At 41.8% G+C, this 17,101-nt stretch overlaps 1 protein-coding gene and 2 long non-coding RNA genes across 4 annotated transcripts in view; 2 read left to right on the top strand and 1 right to left on the bottom strand.

Moving 5' to 3' along the window:
- The window catches only part of LOC124506921 (uncharacterized), a 28,125-nt gene extending 27,600 nt beyond the window's left edge, over positions 1-525 (top strand). Inside the window, exon 3 of the long non-coding RNA XR_006960894.1 lies at positions 382-525. This is a non-coding gene — a long non-coding RNA (uncharacterized LOC124506921). The remainder of the gene's footprint in view (positions 1-381) is intronic.
- LOC124506920 (uncharacterized) overlaps positions 1-17,101 on the bottom strand; it is a 74,954-nt gene that overhangs the window by 25,652 nt on the left and 32,201 nt on the right. The window contains exon 3 of the long non-coding RNA XR_006960893.1: positions 5,213-5,268. This is a non-coding gene — a long non-coding RNA (uncharacterized LOC124506920). The remainder of the gene's footprint in view (positions 1-5,212; positions 5,269-17,101) is intronic.
- VCL (vinculin) overlaps positions 6,718-17,101 on the top strand; it is a 109,896-nt gene continuing 99,512 nt past the window's right edge. For both annotated transcript variants that reach the window (XM_047072976.1, XM_047072975.1), the window contains exon 1: positions 6,718-6,979. In XM_047072976.1, coding sequence (XP_046928932.1) covers positions 6,812-6,979 — 168 coding nt within the window. In that variant the 5' untranslated portion in view covers positions 6,718-6,811. The remainder of the gene's footprint in view (positions 6,980-17,101) is intronic.

Raw genomic sequence — 17,101 nt, forward strand, 5'->3', positions numbered from 1 at the left:
TAGCATTTGGGGAAGAAAGGAAGAACTACTGATTGAGCCACTGTGTGGTTCTGATGTGGGGACAGTGTGGGGAAGAGGTTGGTGAGATGGTATAAACAGAGAAGGTACATCTGTGTGAGTTGGGGGATGCATAGTGTGCGTGTAAATTGTAGATTTACCAAAGTGGGCGTGAAGTATACTAGAGAGTATTGAGAAGGTATAAGCCAATCCTCATGCCCATAACTGACATAGAGCAGTCTGAAAACTAATTAGGAGAGCATAGAAACTAAACTAAACAACTAAATACAGAAGACTTAGATTTTATACCCAGCTCTCTCCCTAATTAAAATTTCCACATATTGTATTCATACTGACAGTTGCTACTATGTCTCAATTTCCCAGTCTGTGTAATAAAAGAGAGCTGTACTTCCTGTTTTTCACGTAACCTGGAGAACTGCTGCGGACTTAGAAGAATTTAAAGCTTCCCATGCCATGGGGCAATGTGTGAAATAATTGCCATCATCAAAAACTCTTCCTCTGGGGCACCAGGATGGCTCAGTCAGTTAAGCGTCCGAGTCTTGATTTCGGCTCAGGTCATGATCTCACAATTCGTGAGTTCAAGCCTCGTGTCCAGCTCTGCACTGACAGTGTGAAGCCTGCTTATGATTCTCTGTCACCCTGTCTCTGCCTCTCCCCCACCCTCTCTTTCAAGATAAATAAATAAACATTAAAAATAAAACTCTTCTTCAATTATTTTTTACCGAGAAATGCTAAATTTTTACATATCTTACAATGTACCCTGTCATTAGTGGCCTTCAGACTAATTATATGGCAGAGCGATGTTGAGCCAGCTGCAACCACGAGCAAATGTCACACAGTCCTTAACCTCTGCAGGTTAGAATCTTGTGGAAATTTATCTTTTCATTCTTATCTTTGAGCCATGTGAACATTCACTTTAGTCTGATGACACTAGTCCCCCTCATCCAAAGCTTCAACTTGGGGGCTTTCAGTGATCTACAGTCCACCATGGCCCCGAAGCAGCTGCTCTTCCTTCTGACAGACATCAGAAGGGCAATAGCAGCCTACACTTCATCACAGCGCCTATGCCCTTCACCTCATTTGTCCCATCATGCAGGCATTTTATCATCTTAGAGCATCACAAGAAGAAAGGTGAATATCGCACGGCAAGATATTTTGAGAGAAAGACCATAGTCGCAAGCTTTTATTATAGTATATTGTTGTAATTGTCCTCTTTTATTATTAGTTATTGTTAATCTCGTACTGTGCTTAATTTATAAATCAAACCTTATCATAGGAAAAAAACAGTGTATATAGGGTTTGATACCATCTGCAGTTTCAGGTAACCACTGAGGGTTTTAGAATGTACTCTCCTGTGCATAAGGGTAGCTACTATAATTTAATCATGTCCCAGAACATGCTGCCACCTCTAGGTGCCTTCCTAACCAAACATTCTTCCTTTGCAGCTACATTGATTTCACTGTCCCATAAATTCTTTTTTATCCTTAGGTCCTTATCGTGATCTCTTCCTGCTTGGTACATGACAACATGGTCTTCACCACATTATTTGTGACTTAGTTTCTTAGTCTAGTGTAGGCTGTGAATTACCTTTGTTAATATTTTCCTCGTGCTGACTTTGTGCTAAGCCCTTTCCATTAAAAAAGGTCCAAAAGATTACTATCCCTATTTTAGAGATGAGAAAACCAAAGCTTTGTAACTTGCCATGTGTCAAATTGGAACAATGTGGCTAAGTGCCCAGCTATAAATCTGGGGTTCTATTACTGTGGAGAAAGAGCAGAACAAGTATGGGGGACATTTAGCAGTCTCTGTAATAGGAGAGAAATGTAAAGTGGTCATGTAATAAAAGGGCAATTGTGATAAGTTTTAAGAAGGAAAAAGGGTTTGTATAAATAGTTCATGCCAGGGTTTTGTGGTGGGAAGTCATATAGAAAGGACTAGTAGACCTTGGGGGCGCCTGGGTGGCTCAGTCAGTTGAGTGTCCTACTTCGGCTCAGGTCATGATCTCACAGTTCATGGGTTCGAGCCCTGTGTTGGGCTCTGTGCCGACAGTTCAGAGCCTGGAGCCTGCTTCAGATTCTGTGTCTCTCTCTCTCTCAAAAATAAACATTAAAAAAAAAAAAAAAAGAAGTAGACCTTGAAGGTAGGTGCATTAGTATTCTATTGCTATGTAACAAGTTACCTCACAACACTCATGTTCATCTCACAATTGTAAATGTCAGATGTTTGTCCTTCATGGTGTGGCTGGGTTCAGTGTTCATTATCACATTCTGAAATCAAGGTATCCAATGGACTGAGTTCTCATCTGGGGGCTCTGTGGGAAAATCTGTTTCCGAGATCATTCTTCTCCTCCTCCTCCTCCTCCTCCTCCTCCTCCTCCTCCTCCTCCTCCTCCTCCTCCTTCTCCAGAGGGAGAAAGAGCATGAGCATGTGAACAGGGCAGGGGCAGAGAGAGAGAGAGAGAGAGAGAGAGAGAAAGAGAGAATCTTAATCTTAAACAGGCTCCACACTGGGTGTGGAGGAGGGGCTCAATCCCATGAGCCTGGGATCACGACCTGAGCTGAAGTCAACACTTGGATGTTCAACCAGCTGAGCCACCCAGGCACTCCCCCAAGATCATTCTACCTGTCAGAATTTAGTTCCTTGTAGCTGTGGGAATGAGGTCTACATTTCCCTGTTGTCAGCCAGGGTCTACTTGCAGTTCCTAGAGGCAGCCTGCATTCCTTGACATGTGACCTCTTGCATCTTTAATCTATCCACAGCTTGTTAAATCCTTCCTGTGGTTCTAATCTTTAACTTCCTCATGACCAGCTGAAGAAAACTCTTTGCTTTAATGGGGCTAATATGGGCACCTGGGAGGATCAGTTGGTTAAGCGTCCAACTCTTTTTTTTTTTAAATGTTTATTTATTTTCGAGACAGAGACAGAACATGAATGGGGGAGGAGCAGAGAGAAAGAGGGAGACACAGAATCCGAAGCAGGCTCCAGGCTCTGAGCTGTCAGCACAGAGCCCGACGCAGGGCTCGAACTCATGGACCGAGAGATCATGACCTGAGCTGAAGTCAGATGCTTAACTGACTGAGCCACCCAGGTGCCCCAAGCGTCCAACTCTTGATTTCAGCTCAGGTCATGATCATGGTTCGTGGGATCAAGCCCCGAATCAGGCTCTGCACTGACAGAGCAGAACCTGCTTGGCATTCTCTCTCTTTCCCTCTCTCTCTGCCCCTCCCCTTCTCATGTTCTCTCTCTCTCTCAAAATAAATAAATAAACTTAGAAAAAAAGGACTGATGTGATTAGGCCAGACTTGCCTGGATAATCTCCTTATTTTAAGGTCAACTGTGCTATATAACATCACCATGTAGATAAAATCCATTACATTTGCCGTTCTGAGGATTATACCAGGGATAGGAAATCTAGGCAGACATCTTAGAATTTTACCTACCACAGTAGATAAGACTTAGACAACCAGAGAGAGGTTTTAGTTGGAAAAGAAATATAGGCAAAAGCTGAAAAGAAAAATTCCACCAGCAATTTTGTGACTGTTATGACTGCTCCAATCATAGTAACAGCTCCCTTTTCCTGAGGGTCTCCTAGGTGCTTTACACAAATTCATTTAACAATCCTTACATCAGCTCTATAAGGGTGGTATCATTCTACTTTTACAAAGACAGAAATTCAGGGAGAGAGAAGAAAAGCTACTTGTCAGAGTTCTATCCCAATCGAATTGTGAAGCTGGGATTATGGCTTGAACTCTAGATGACTCCAGCTTTGTGCTCTTTGCACTATTTAACCCACCTTTCTGTGGGTCTGGATGAGGAAGGAGAAGGCAAGGAGGTTGGTCTGAACACAGACTGTGGAGGACGTTGACGTTAACATAGGTTAAAAGTTGCCATGGAAGATTTTAGATGGTGTGCATGAGTGTGGGGGAGGAGGTGGACAGACGTGGACACGGATGTGGATGGAGGGGAGCATGTGGCTTGGACATCCCATGTGGTATTTTAGGGAGGTTAAATATGGTTAGTCTGGAGTAGCCTGGAGTATAAAATTGGAGGCAGGGATGATATAGTTAGAAGTCTATTGCATGATTAAGTCTCTGAGTCTTGCTGCTGATTTGCAGGAAATACATGGGCCAGAAGAAAGTGTTAAACTACACTTAAGTATATAATTATTAAAGTGGGGGCAGAGTAAGGATTACAGAAAAAAGATCATATGTAATTCCATTGCCCATATATTACTATTACTATGTGAGATAATAAGCAGAGAAAACAGCTTTGGTAGCTGTGGTAGACTAGACAAAAATGTTATTAGTTTTGTAGAGAGGATCCATCAGGCAAGGGAGTTCCTGCGAGCTGTTTAGTAATTAAGAGTTAGTCATGGTCAGACTAACATGGTTACTAGCTGTGTAACTAGGGTCAGGTTCATGGGCCGGGGTGGTTGCACAGGGCCCTGCACTCATAAGAGCTTCACATTTGAGGTGTAATGCTCGTGGGTTATTGTCTTAATTTTTATAGTTTTATCTTTGAGGGGCCTCTGGGTGGCTCAGTCAGTTAAGAGTCTGACTTCGGCTCAGGTCATGATCTCATGGTTCATGAGTTCAAGCCCCATATTGGTTGTCAGCGCAGAGCCCGCTTCTGATCCTCTTTCCTCTTCTTTTTCTGCCCCTCCCCCACTCGTTCTCTCTTTCTTTCTCTCTCTTTCTCAAAAAAAATAAAAAATAAAAAAAAAACCCAACTTTATCTTTGAGTTTGTATTTTAGAAGTCCAATGAGACAATGGAGCACACATTGGGGGTTTGGAATCTCCACTTTTGCACGGTCCTGTCTCTCACCACCTCCTGTGGATGGGTTTTAGGCAGCCTGCTCCCCCAGCCTCTTGGTCCCCTGCCCCCACTGACCTTTTCTTCCCCACTCCTGTCCAGTGACCACAGCTGGTTTCTGTTCTGCCTTAGGCAGGATTCCATGTGGGCCCCCCATAGCATCTAGGGGTGAGGGATTATGGTGGCCATTCCCAACTCAAGCTATCAGGGCCACAGCATGTTTGAGAGCTGTTAGGTGACCATGGGTCTCTTTCCCTCCCTTGATCCAGTTACTTAGTGAGTCTCAGTGTTGAGGTAAAGATGTCTTTTGAGGTCACCCATCTGCTGAGGGTTGTGGAGGAAGGCCTATTGGAAGGGAAGATGCCTGGCTTGGTTTCCTTACCTTTAGCCGGTCCTAGGTGAAACTTCAGATGAACGACAGAGCTTCAGTTTCCTTATCTGTAAAATGGGGGAGAATAAAGTAGTATGAACTGCATATACCTCAGTTTGAATAAGGGTTTATACAGTGCCTAGAACTTATAAAGTATAAATAAATGTTAGCTTAAAATAGATATAGAATTCTGTGACCTATAAGGATATGGAAGTAGTAGCCAAACAGTGACGATATTATGAGAAGAAAAAAATGCAGGATTTGGCAACATGCAGAGTAGAAATAGGGGATATATATTACCAGACAAAAATAGCTTCAAAAATTGCACAGGAAAACACACATAGTTTAGCCTCTTGGAAAATGTGGGACCTTGAGAAATAATTTCATTTGACTTGAGGAATGTCAGCTTGGTGGTATTAGTGAAAGTGTTACCTTGGAATGGGAAAGTTTGGGTGAAAGAGAATCAGAGATATATTCACAAGATGTCTTTAATATAAAGTGTGCTGTGAGAGGAATAGGTAATTTGGTTGTATCAAAATGTAAAACTTTTGATAAAACTTTTTCATTTTTACTTCCTTTCTAGGTTTCTGTCCTAGATATTTACACACGTGCACAACACAATGCTGGTCATGCAGAATTGTTTTTTGATACTGACAAACAGAATTTAATCTAAATGTCCACTAGTAGGAAATTGGTTATATAAATTGTTTGATTTAATGCAATGGAATACCATGCAGCCATTAAAAAAGAATGAAGTTAGACCTATATTTATCAATGATGAAAGATAACCAGGGGATTTTAATTAGGGGGAAAAATATCAAATTCCAGGAAAATGTTTAATCCCACTTACTTAGAAAATATACATGTACAAGAAAATGAATACCCAGAAGTCTAGAAGGCTACACATTAAACTATTAACAGTGAAAATCTCTGGGGGAGTGGGTGGAGTGTGTGTGTGAATGAATGGGGCACTCATGTTACATGTGCATTCCTGTTATATGAATGTTTTACCAAAAATATTTCCACGTATTACTGAGAGGAAATGGAAAGAGTATTTTGAGGGAATTGTGCGAAGGGAAAAGTTGAGGAGGGGGCGGGGAGACCCTGATCTCTTGGGACTCCAGAGCCGCGGGAGGTGAGGAGACCCCGCCCCGCTGAGGTGATTCTGCAGAGGGGCGGAGCTCTGCAGAGCCCTGGCGGGAGGTGGCTCCTGGGGGCGGGGCTGCTGATTCCAGCCGCACGCTCCGCTCCCACCATGCCCTTATAAGGAGCGCCCCGCGTTAGGGCTCCGGAATCCGGTCGCAATCCCTGCGGCTCAGCCCCAATCCCAGGCCCCTCCCTTGGGAATGGGGGCGGGGCGGGTTCTTGGCGGCGCGGTGGCGAGGGCGGAGCATCTTGAAGTGGGACCAATAGGAGTGGCGGACCCGGTCTGAATGGTGCTGCCATTGGGCGCGGCTACATGAGAGGGCGGGGCGCCCGCGGGGCTGGTTACGCCGAGGGAAGCCCCGACTCCGTAGTTGCTGCTCGCAGTCGGTTTCTTTGCCGGTTCCCGGCCCAGCCGTTCCCAATTCTCTGTAGCCAGCGGTTCGCCGCCTCCTGCTTGCCGCCGCGATGCCGGTGTTTCATACGCGCACGATCGAGAGCATTTTGGAGCCGGTGGCGCAGCAAATCTCCCACCTGGTGATCATGCACGAGGAAGGCGAGGTGGACGGCAAAGCCATCCCTGACCTCACCGCGCCGGTGGCCGCTGTGCAGGCGGCAGTCAGCAACCTTGTCCGGGTGAGCGCGCTAGGCCTGGAGTGGGGAGCGGGGTGAGGAGACATTCCAATGGCTCCCCTTTGCCGGCTTGCTGCCTGTGGCTTTGCGCGTGGGTTCTGCAGCCAGATGGCCGTGGGTTCTAATCCCAGTCCCCCCACTCTGTGACCTTGAGCGAGCCCCTATGCTTCTCTGGGCCTCAGTTTCTTCATCCATAAAATGGGGGCAATCATAATAATGCCTGCCTTGCGGGTTTGTTGTGAAGATTCAGCGAGGTGGTATTTGTAAAGTGCCTAGCGCAGCTTGTGACCCACAGTAGGCGCTCAGTAAAGGATAGTTGTTAGGGTGTCTGATGGCCCCTTTCACTCAGCAGGCTGTCGCCCCTCGCGTTGACAGTCTTGCTCTCAGTTCCTTCTTAGGCCTCCCCAGTCTGGCCTATGTGCGGGCGCGCTCCCCTGCCTTTCCTTCGAGGGATTCTTATTTGAGCGGCCTTGTTCACCTTTCTAATACTTTTGCCCCTCACCCGGAGACCTCCCTCACCCACCACTCTTTCCCCTCGCGCTCCCCGAGTCGGGCTCTTTTGTCTACTTGTCTTACTTGCCACTCGTCTCTCGATCTCCTCCTTCCTTCCTAGGCATTTCTACTTCTGCTCACACCTCTGGCACTCTCAAACACCGGGTAATTTCTTTATATTTCTTTATGCAATAATTCATGACCCCGAGTCCCTTTTCCACTTTTGCTTCACCCTGCGGCCTTTCATTTTATTCCCTCCCGTGGAGATTTCCACCTGGCTTTACCTGCTGTCAAACGGCTTCCTCCTTCTGGGGCCTTTCTAGACTTGGGGGCCCTCCTCCTCCGCCCCTCCTCCGGGCAGGAAGCAAGATGGAGTGTTGGGAGAGGCCTGTGGAATCTGGGATCTGCGGCCCCTGCCGGAGAGAGGCCCCTGCCGGAGAGGAGAACGGGGCGTCTCCTCCCCAACCCACAACTTTGCTGGGTGGCTGAGTGGCCCTGCAGACCTCTGTAGCCCACAGCTGTGACTCATAACAGAGGTGGTTCTTAGGGGAGGCGGAGCTCACTTCTGAAATGGGAAAAGAGGTGCTGTGACCAGCCTCCTAACACTTCCCTGACTAATATCACACTTCTTTCCCACCCTGGGTGGGTGACTCACTCAGACCCCTGCTGCCTCTAAGGGACAACTTTGGAAAAAGTTCATACTGTTCCCCCACTGAGCTGTGTAAATAGTGTATGTCAGGGTAGTTGGCAGCTTGGGAGGCAAGTGTGGGTCTGGGTGGGGCTTGGTTTACTTGTCTGATTAGAGCACTGTAATGTACTAGTGGCACTTTAGCCGCTGAAAGTCTACCTCAGTCTTTAGGGGTCCTTCTCAGCCAGTTCAAGAGACTGATAATTAGGAAGGGGGGGGACCCCACCGACTAAATTCCTCAATTTCATTCTGTATAGATTTAGTAAGAATCTATTCAGTAAGAATGCAGTATTCATTCAGAATATCTAGTTCTATATTGTTCTTGTTCTTTTTGTAACTAATTTTAATCTAAGACTCCAGAGTACATTCTTAAGTAGTGTTGTCTAACATGGCTGCATTCCAGACCTCCATTTTTCAACAAATAGGAAACAATGTAAAGAGACAGAGTAATAGTGTCCCCCCATGGAATACTTCAGGAAATGAAATCTTAAAACCACATGTTGCACTTGGAACAGAGCTAGTTTAGTCTAGGGGTTGATATCTGGTTAGGCTATTTAGAGAAAAGTTATTTATGAGCTTCATTGCATGAATTAATAAGAAGTGAATGCTGCCTAGGGAGCATTGTAATAAATCAGTGGTTCTCAGGTTGGGGTGTGCATCAGAATCACTAGAGGGGTTTTTAGGAATAAAGTTGTCCAGCTCCCATCTCAGACTTAACTGAGGAGCCTTTCATGGGGTAGTCTCAAGGCCTTTGTATTTTTCAGAAGCTTCATAGTTGGTTGTGATACACCCTTAGTTAGGAAACACTGCAAAGGTATCATGAGACAAATACAAAAGAAATAAGGCCAGTCATGAGCTGAAAAAAAAAATACATATAGTTGCATCCCAACACATACAAAGAAAGGGACTTGAGGTTGGTGGTACATCTGAATTAGCAAAGAGAAAGTTGGGAGGATTGTGCTGATAGTTAAAATGAACAAAGGTACTGGTAAGTCATTTCCAGGTTACAACAAGTATATTGTCTGGACTAGCTCAGGAAGTAAGTTGGAGAGAAATTAGAGACGAAGTCAGTGTATGACATATGGCAGTTAAACAGAAGGCCTTATCCAGTCATCTTATCCAAGATGAACAAAGTGGGAGGGAGGAGTGGATGAGAATAGTTTTTGAGGGAGACTGTATAGGTTGTGTTCTCTGGAGGCCAGGGGACCTACCCATTGCGTGGAATTCTCAGTGCCAGCTGTGGCCCTTATATATATGCTACTGAGTGTTGTGATGAATTGTGTACATGTGTCAAGTTCTCAACTAGGTTGTGTCTGGAGAATGGGCCTCACAGGATGGCCCAATAAGTATTGCTGAAGGAAAGAAGGAACTGTAGGAGAGGAGATAAATTAGGAGAACTTTTAAGTTGGCTGGTCATGAAAAAATTGAGGACCTGGACTTTGAGTGTGGCAGCGAAAATGGAGAAGGAGTTAACTAGAAATATAGTAGAGGAAGAGTTAGTGGAACTTGATACTGGCGTCCTCAGGTTTTGCTAGGAAAAAACGTTGTGTTACTATAAAATAATGAAACTGATTTTTGAACAAATATTCTGGAATCTATATAATTCAGGCTTCTTTCATTTACCTTGGGAAGTTATATCTTTATTCCAGTGCTTCTGTTTGAGAATTTCTCTCAGATTATTTACATATATGTGTCAAATTAGTCCAGAAAATTTTATCTGCGGTGGGCATTCCTTAGCCCTACTATTTTATGTGTCGTTCTTGAGTCCAAGTGCCTTTTGGACATTTCCACAATGAAAGTTTACCAGATGAAGATGAACTTCTTGATTGTTAAGCATAGTCACTCACTTATCAAACAGGTGTTTATTGAGACTCCCTTTTAATGTCAAAGCAGTAAGTATGATTCTGGGCAGAATAAGTATAATACTAGATTGAAAGTCCCAAGTGACACTAAGGAAGTGAAGTACTGTGAAAGTTCAGAGGAAGGTGAGGTTACTTTCGGTGGGAGAATCGGGAAGGCTTCAAGGAGGATGTAGCATTTGAGACAGCTGGAATTTGAACATTTAAACATGTGGTAAGAAAGCATCCTAAGTGGAAAGAATGACCCAAACAGAGGCATAGAATTATTGAGAATCTGAGGACCAAGTTTAGACGTAGGGCATCATTAAGGTGACTACTTTTGGAGGGGTAAGACTCATTTGGAGTTGTAATTTCAAGTATATTTGTTAAACAGAAGTAGTCCGGTCACTTTTAATACATATCTTATTGCAACTGAGTTATCATTTTTACTCCACACTTAGGGAGGGGTAAGATGGGAGTATTTATTTGCATGTCCTTTTTTTCAGGATCCTGAGGAGGACCATGTTTTAAAAACAGTTTTGTTGAGATGTAATTCACATACCATACAATTCCCCCATTTAAAGTGTACAATTAGGTGTTTTTTAATATATTGACAGAGTTGTGTAACCATCACTGCAATCTAATTTTAGAAAGTTTCTATCCCGTCAAAAAGAAACCTCGTACCCATCAGCAGTCACTCATTCTCTTGATCCCCCACTTTCTCAGGCCTAGACAACTACCAGTCTACTTTCTGTCTCTGTGGATTTGCTTATTTGGACATTTTATGTTAACGGAATCATAAAATATATGGTCTTTTGTCTCTGACTTCTTTGACTTTGCATAATGTTTTCAAGGTTCATCCACAGTGTAGCATAGTATGTATCAGAACTTCATTCCTTTTTGCTGCTGAATAATATTCCATTGTATAGAATAAGGCCATTTTAAACATAGAGAGTGATTCTAATGTAATAAAAAAACAAAACAAGGAAGAGGTGCTGAGACAAAGAAGGGTGGGAAACGAAAAACAGAGGAGGGGTAAGAATTTCCAAGGGTGGGATTCAATGAGCAGTGTGAAAAAGTCAGAAGTCTTAGACTGCCTGTTTTGTAGCATGGCATATAAATTTTTCTTTTTTTCCCACTGAAGTGGCCCATAGAAATCTGTCAGTCTTTGTGATCATATGGTCATGGTAGTTTTATTAATGGGACTTCAGACACTTTGCCTTCTCCATTGCATCTGAGGGCATGTGTTGTAACTCCTCCTTGGGCTCATGAAATATTTATTTTGGGAGTTTTTGTGGCCTTGACTTTTATGAGCCTCACCCATATATTATACCCTGTTGAGACCAGCTATGGTACAAATAGCAGGATTGTCTTTACTTTAAACTGATACATGGGAAAGGCCGTTCTGCTCTTAAAAAAAGATCAGCAATTAATTTTGTCATTTGTAAATTATCATTAACATCGGAAATTATTTTTGCTCTAATTTTTTTTTGGTTGATGTTAGATTTATTTCAGTTAAGATAAATAATGGGGGTGCCTAGCTGGCTCAGTTGGAAGAACATGCAACTCTTGATCTCAAGGTTGTGAGTTTGAGCCCCACATTAGGTGTAGAGATTACTTGAAAAAAACAAAATCTTAAAAAACAACAACAACAATGGTGATAGGCCTGTGGGTGATTTTTTTCTTCTTCATATTTTCCTGTATTTTCCAATTTTTAAAATGAGCATATAATTCCTATATTAAGGAAAAAATAAAGGGAATAATAACATTTGTGTAATCCTTCATAGTTAATAAAATACTTTCTTTTTTTTTTTAATGTTTATTTTTGAGAGAGAGTGAGTGGGGGAGTGGCAGAGAGAGGGGGAGACAGAGGCTCTGAAGTGGGCTCTGTGCTGACAACAGAGAGCCTGATGTGGGGCTCAAACTTACAAACTGCAAGATCATGACCTGAGCTGAAGTTGGACGCTTAACCGACTGAGCCACTCAGGTGCCCCAATAAAATACTTTCATATGCGGTATCATAGTAATCCATTAAGGTAGGTATTGCGATGGTCCTGGTTTTATAGATGAGGATACTATATAGATCAGAGAAATTAAGTAACCTGCCCACAGTGGCACAGCTAGTTAGTGGTATAGCTTGAACCCAAACTCTGTTTTTCTTCCTCTGTATCCTTTGCTTTCTCTACTCCACTATTCTGTGTCCACTTAGAGCAAAGTTGTTAAATATCAGTGGAAGTTTTCCACCTAGAGTCTGAAACAACGAGAATGCTGTTAGTCATAGAGTTTCCGTTTGTCCTGGGCCTGGCAAGGTTATCTGTTTAAAACCTTTTTTTGGCATGGCCTGCATGACGGGCCTATGTGAAAAGAATGACGTGAAGGTATGGTTCTGTTTCACAGTAACATTTGATTTTGCAGCATTTCTTTAAAAAAAAAAAAAAAGAGTAGATATAGATCAGCACAGAAGTATTTATGCCTGCAAAACAGATAAAGGCTTTTTATAGTATATATGCCTGCTCAGATTGAAAGCCTATTACAACTAATAGTATTTAAAGTAGTTTTGTAGGATTTCTGTATTTAAATAGTATTTGAAGTAGTTTGTGGACTCTTTGGGGAATCATGAACTTTCATTTGAAAAATGAAGGGGTGTCTGGGTGACCTAGTCAGTTAAGCGACTGACTCTTGATTTTGGCTCAGATCATGATGTCACAGTTCATGAGTCTGCACTGGGCATGGAGCCTGCTTAAGATTCTCTTTCCCTCTATTGCTCATACTTTCTCTCTCTCTTTCTGGAAAAAAAAAAAAGAAAAGAAAAATGAAAAACTATGGATCAAAAGAGATAAATGGATGGGACAGGTCGTGAACTTTGTTCCAATAATACTTAACATTTACTCATGTGATTGAGAGAACTGGAGAGTTTTGAAGATTATAATGTTTCTACAACTATGGTTTTAATTTTAATAGGGCCCCAATTTAAATATTTGTGTATCTACGTAGTAGAAAGTTGGGCCTTTTTTTTTTTAAGTTTATTTGTTTATTTTGAGGGAAAGAGAGAACATGAGCAGGGGAGGGGCAGAGAGAAAAAGAGAGAGAGAGAGAGAGAGAGAGAGAGAGAGAGAGAGAGAGAGAGAGAGAGAATCCCAAGCAGGCTCCACTGTCAGCGCAGAGACCCTTGCAGGCTCCATCTCACAAACGACGAGATCATGACCTGAGGCAAAATCAAGAGTCTGCCGCTTAACTGATTGAGCCACCCAGATGCCCTGAAAGTTGGGTTTTTCTAAAGCTTTTGTATAAATAGCACTAGTATAACTCTAAGTGGACAGAATAAAGGTTAGAGTAAAAGTCCTATGGTATTAACCACAGTGTCTTAAGTTGGCTTCTGTTACAGACCAGGAATAAGGGCAGCATTAAGGCAACTACTTTAATGGGGATGGGACTTATTTGGATTTTAATATTTCTTGTATATTTGTTAAAAAAGTGGTTTCATCATTTTATATACTTATTTAATTATTAGCCACTTATACACATATAAAATGCTTATGCTTCATATGTATCAAAACTGAGAAGGTCATTTTTATTCCTGGTCTTCTCCTCCAGTTCAGCATGGCATGTGTATACTCTCCTGTGACATTCATCACACTTAGTCAATGTTTGTTTTCTCCACTAGATTATAGGTTCTCCAATGGCAGGGACCATGTCTGTTGTGTTCATTACTTTATTTCTAGTGTCAAGCTGTGACCATAGGTGTGCAATATAATTTTCTTTTAACTAAGTGAACATGTACATAGCATTTCTTTCTTACGTGAAAAATATTGTAATAAAAATTTTGTGCAATGTATATTTTTCATCCCCAGCTTTGAAGCATCTGATGTAGCCAAATTTGAACAGTTGCAGTGAATTTATAGTGGGCTTTGTCTGAAACAAGTAGAATATGTATAAGAGGAAGGAACGAATGGCTAGCTGCCCATTGGTTGAGATAACAAAAGTGTTCAGGCTATTTTGGGTTGTGGTTCTCTGTTTCAGAGTCATTTCAAGTACGCAGGCCACTTATTAAATTCATAATGTGAGAACATGTTCCTAACTGAAAATGGCATTGGGATCTTGCATTCTTTTTAAACTGCAATGTCTTTTTAAAATTTAACAATTTAGACCTGGTATTGATATATTATTTGGAGGCCTGCAGGTTACAGCATAGTATCATACTATGGGTCATGAATTCCTCTGTCTTCTCTCTCTACTTCAAACCAATTTGTGTTTCCCTGGATATAAATACAAATTAAACTATATATAGATGCACCAGTTCTTATTGTTTTTCACCGTTAAAAAACAAACAAACAAACAAACAAACAAACAATACCTCAACTCCTTTAATTCACTTTCCTGTTTAAGAATTTGCAAGGAAAGGGGTGCCTGGGTGGCTCAGTCGGTTAAGCGTCCACCTTTGGCTCAGGTCATGATCTCACAGTTCATGGGCTCCAGCCTTGCATTGGGCTCTGTGCTGACAGCTTAGAGCCTGGAGCCTACTTCAAATTCTGTGTCTTCCTCTCTCTGCCCATTTCCCGCTCATGATCTATCTCTCAAAAATAAATAAATGTTAAAAAAAAATTTGCAAAGAAAAGTGAGGAGACCCAGTCTGTTATAATATCCCAAGACTTTGTCATGTGCCATTGAAGAGCCATGATGTACTTTACTGCTTGTTTCAGTAAGTGTGGAATGAGATGATTTTAAAATAATGGGCTAGATCCTGAAAGAACTAATCTTGACATACTATTTAAAGATATGGGGGCTTTAGTCTGATTAAATCTATTTAGGTATGAGCAATATGTGCAGACAAAGAGATAGGTAGGGTATGAGAGAGTAATGGATAAAAGGGAACTTGTATAATTAGACATAGGAAATTGGGGATTTGTTGCTTTCTTTCCAGTCGCTTGGTAGATTTTGTGTCCTTGTATATTGGGTCATCAGTCTGATGATTGATTTGTGGTTTTTCTTATCCCTCCCACCTGCCCCGCCCCCTCCCTTAGGGTATTTCCTTTAGATTGTTGGTTTCTGGAGGGCAAGAATGGGGCTATATTCTTGGTATTTCTGGTGCTGTTCTTATCCTAGTCCCTTGCTCATGGTATTCCTTCCACAAGTGTGTTGTGCTTTGATAGTTGCTATCCCAGCTAGTCATTCTAATGAGGATAGCTCACTATCTTTTGCCTCCCTTGGAAGGCATGGTGATTCTCTTTTCTTGCCTTCAAATGTTGCTATATACAAATGGCTATGTAATCAAAGAGAAAAACAAAGATTCATAAATGATATTATATTCTGTTGTTACGTATTTGGACTTTTAGATTTCAAAAAATTTTGTTACTTCTACTAGAAGTCAGCTTATTGGATTGGTATGAGTGTGGGATTTTTATGTGTATAGAGGATGAGAGGTAGTGAATCTTAGAACTAAAAATGTTTTACAAATATTGTCAAGTTGCAGAAAATAGAATCTTTGGCCCCTAGAGAATTTCCCACCGATAAGATTTCTAGTCAAATGACTTTTAAGAGGAAAGTGGCTGAATTTCATTGCAGCTGGCCACAATCCAAGTAAAAGTCATTCCTTCTTTTGAAATAAGTTTACCTTATTCCCACAAGTAAGCTTTCTGTGAAGAAAGAGGAATAGCACATTTGTTCTTAGAGTTGAGAGGTGAGGGACCTCTATTACCTAGCTCCCTATATTTTAAGCCTTCTTTCTTTGTTCAATGCATCTCTGAAGAATTGGTTTTATCTGTAAGGTAGACAACCTGTTTTTATATATACAGTTAAAGTGGATAAGGATATATGAATGGCGGCATAATTCTTACACAGAAAAAAATCAAGTCTACTAACACTTAAATATCTTATCTTTGCTCTTCTCCCCAAAGAACAAAATTATTTATCAGACCCTTGTTATGCACCTTGCTAGGTGTCCTGAGTGATAGTAGGATATGTAAGATATGGTCTCTGGCTTCAAGTTGTTAAAATACAGATGAAATTTATAATCTTAGAAAGTATTTATCTTATCCATGTCCTCTCCACCAGTGAAATTGTTTGCAGAATTTAAGTTACCCATTTTAAGGGGTTGTGCGCTAGTACTGTAAATGCTTTATTTCTTAGAGCCACGGAGAAAATATGAGTGGACCAGCAGCAGAGTGAGCAGGTGGTGGGCCTCATAGTGAGGAAAAGACCTTTGAGCATTGGCCTCAGCTGTTGTCTTCTTGTGGTACTCCAGACACACTGGGTTTTCATTTCCTCCAAAGCACAGTGCTGTTCCTCTGCTTGAACTACTTTTCAGTGCTTCTTTATTTGGGCAATTTCTACCAATCCTCAACTTCCATATTAAATGCCAGTGTTTTAGGGACACCCTCCCTGACTTTATCTCCAGAACTAAGTTAGGTCTGTCTATCATATGATTTCTATACTTTTTTCCTTATTTTGCTTATCACAATTGTAAGTAATTATCTGTGTGATACTTAACATCTTTCTCCCCACTAGAGGCTTAAGGAGCAAATACTGGTTCTACTGTGTTTGCCCCAGAATTTTCAGCACCCATCATAGTGCTTGCACATAGTAGAGTCTTGAAGAATACTTGTGGAATGAACAAATGGGAAGACCATGTGCTGCTTCCCTACCAAAACTGTTTTATGTTTTTTTGGAAAAATATATATCATGCTGTGGGTGAATCTTGGTGAGGTTTAGCTGCCAATTAGGAAAGTAGCTGTAAATTTTTGCTTAGCACAGGGCATTGCATGTAGTAGGACCATCTAATTCCTGTTTCCTGAATGAATCAATTCCAGGCATAAAGTCCTGGGGTGAGGTGGGAATAATCCTGTCCAACATAGGAAGATGCAGAATTTGTTAAGTGTAAATAAAACTAACATGGATTTGAAATTCTCGATTAGTTTTAATGCTTTGCAAATAAACAGAATAGACAAGTTTGGCAAAATGCATCTAGTATGAGTTAGCAAATACCAAAGTCAGACTTTAGATAAAGATACAAGGTAAATCAGGATACAAACTTGACAAGAATCTTGGAAAGCAGTAGGGTATAATGGTTAAGAGTAAAGACTCCAGAGCTAAACTCCTTGGTTCAAATCC

The sequence above is a fragment of the Lynx rufus genome, unplaced genomic scaffold, assembly GCF_022079265.1.
Source record: "Lynx rufus isolate CCGP_SWC_20201006 ecotype Redwood Valley unplaced genomic scaffold, mLynRuf1.p SCAF_11, whole genome shotgun sequence".
Taxonomy (NCBI): Eukaryota; Metazoa; Chordata; class Mammalia; order Carnivora; family Felidae; genus Lynx; species Lynx rufus.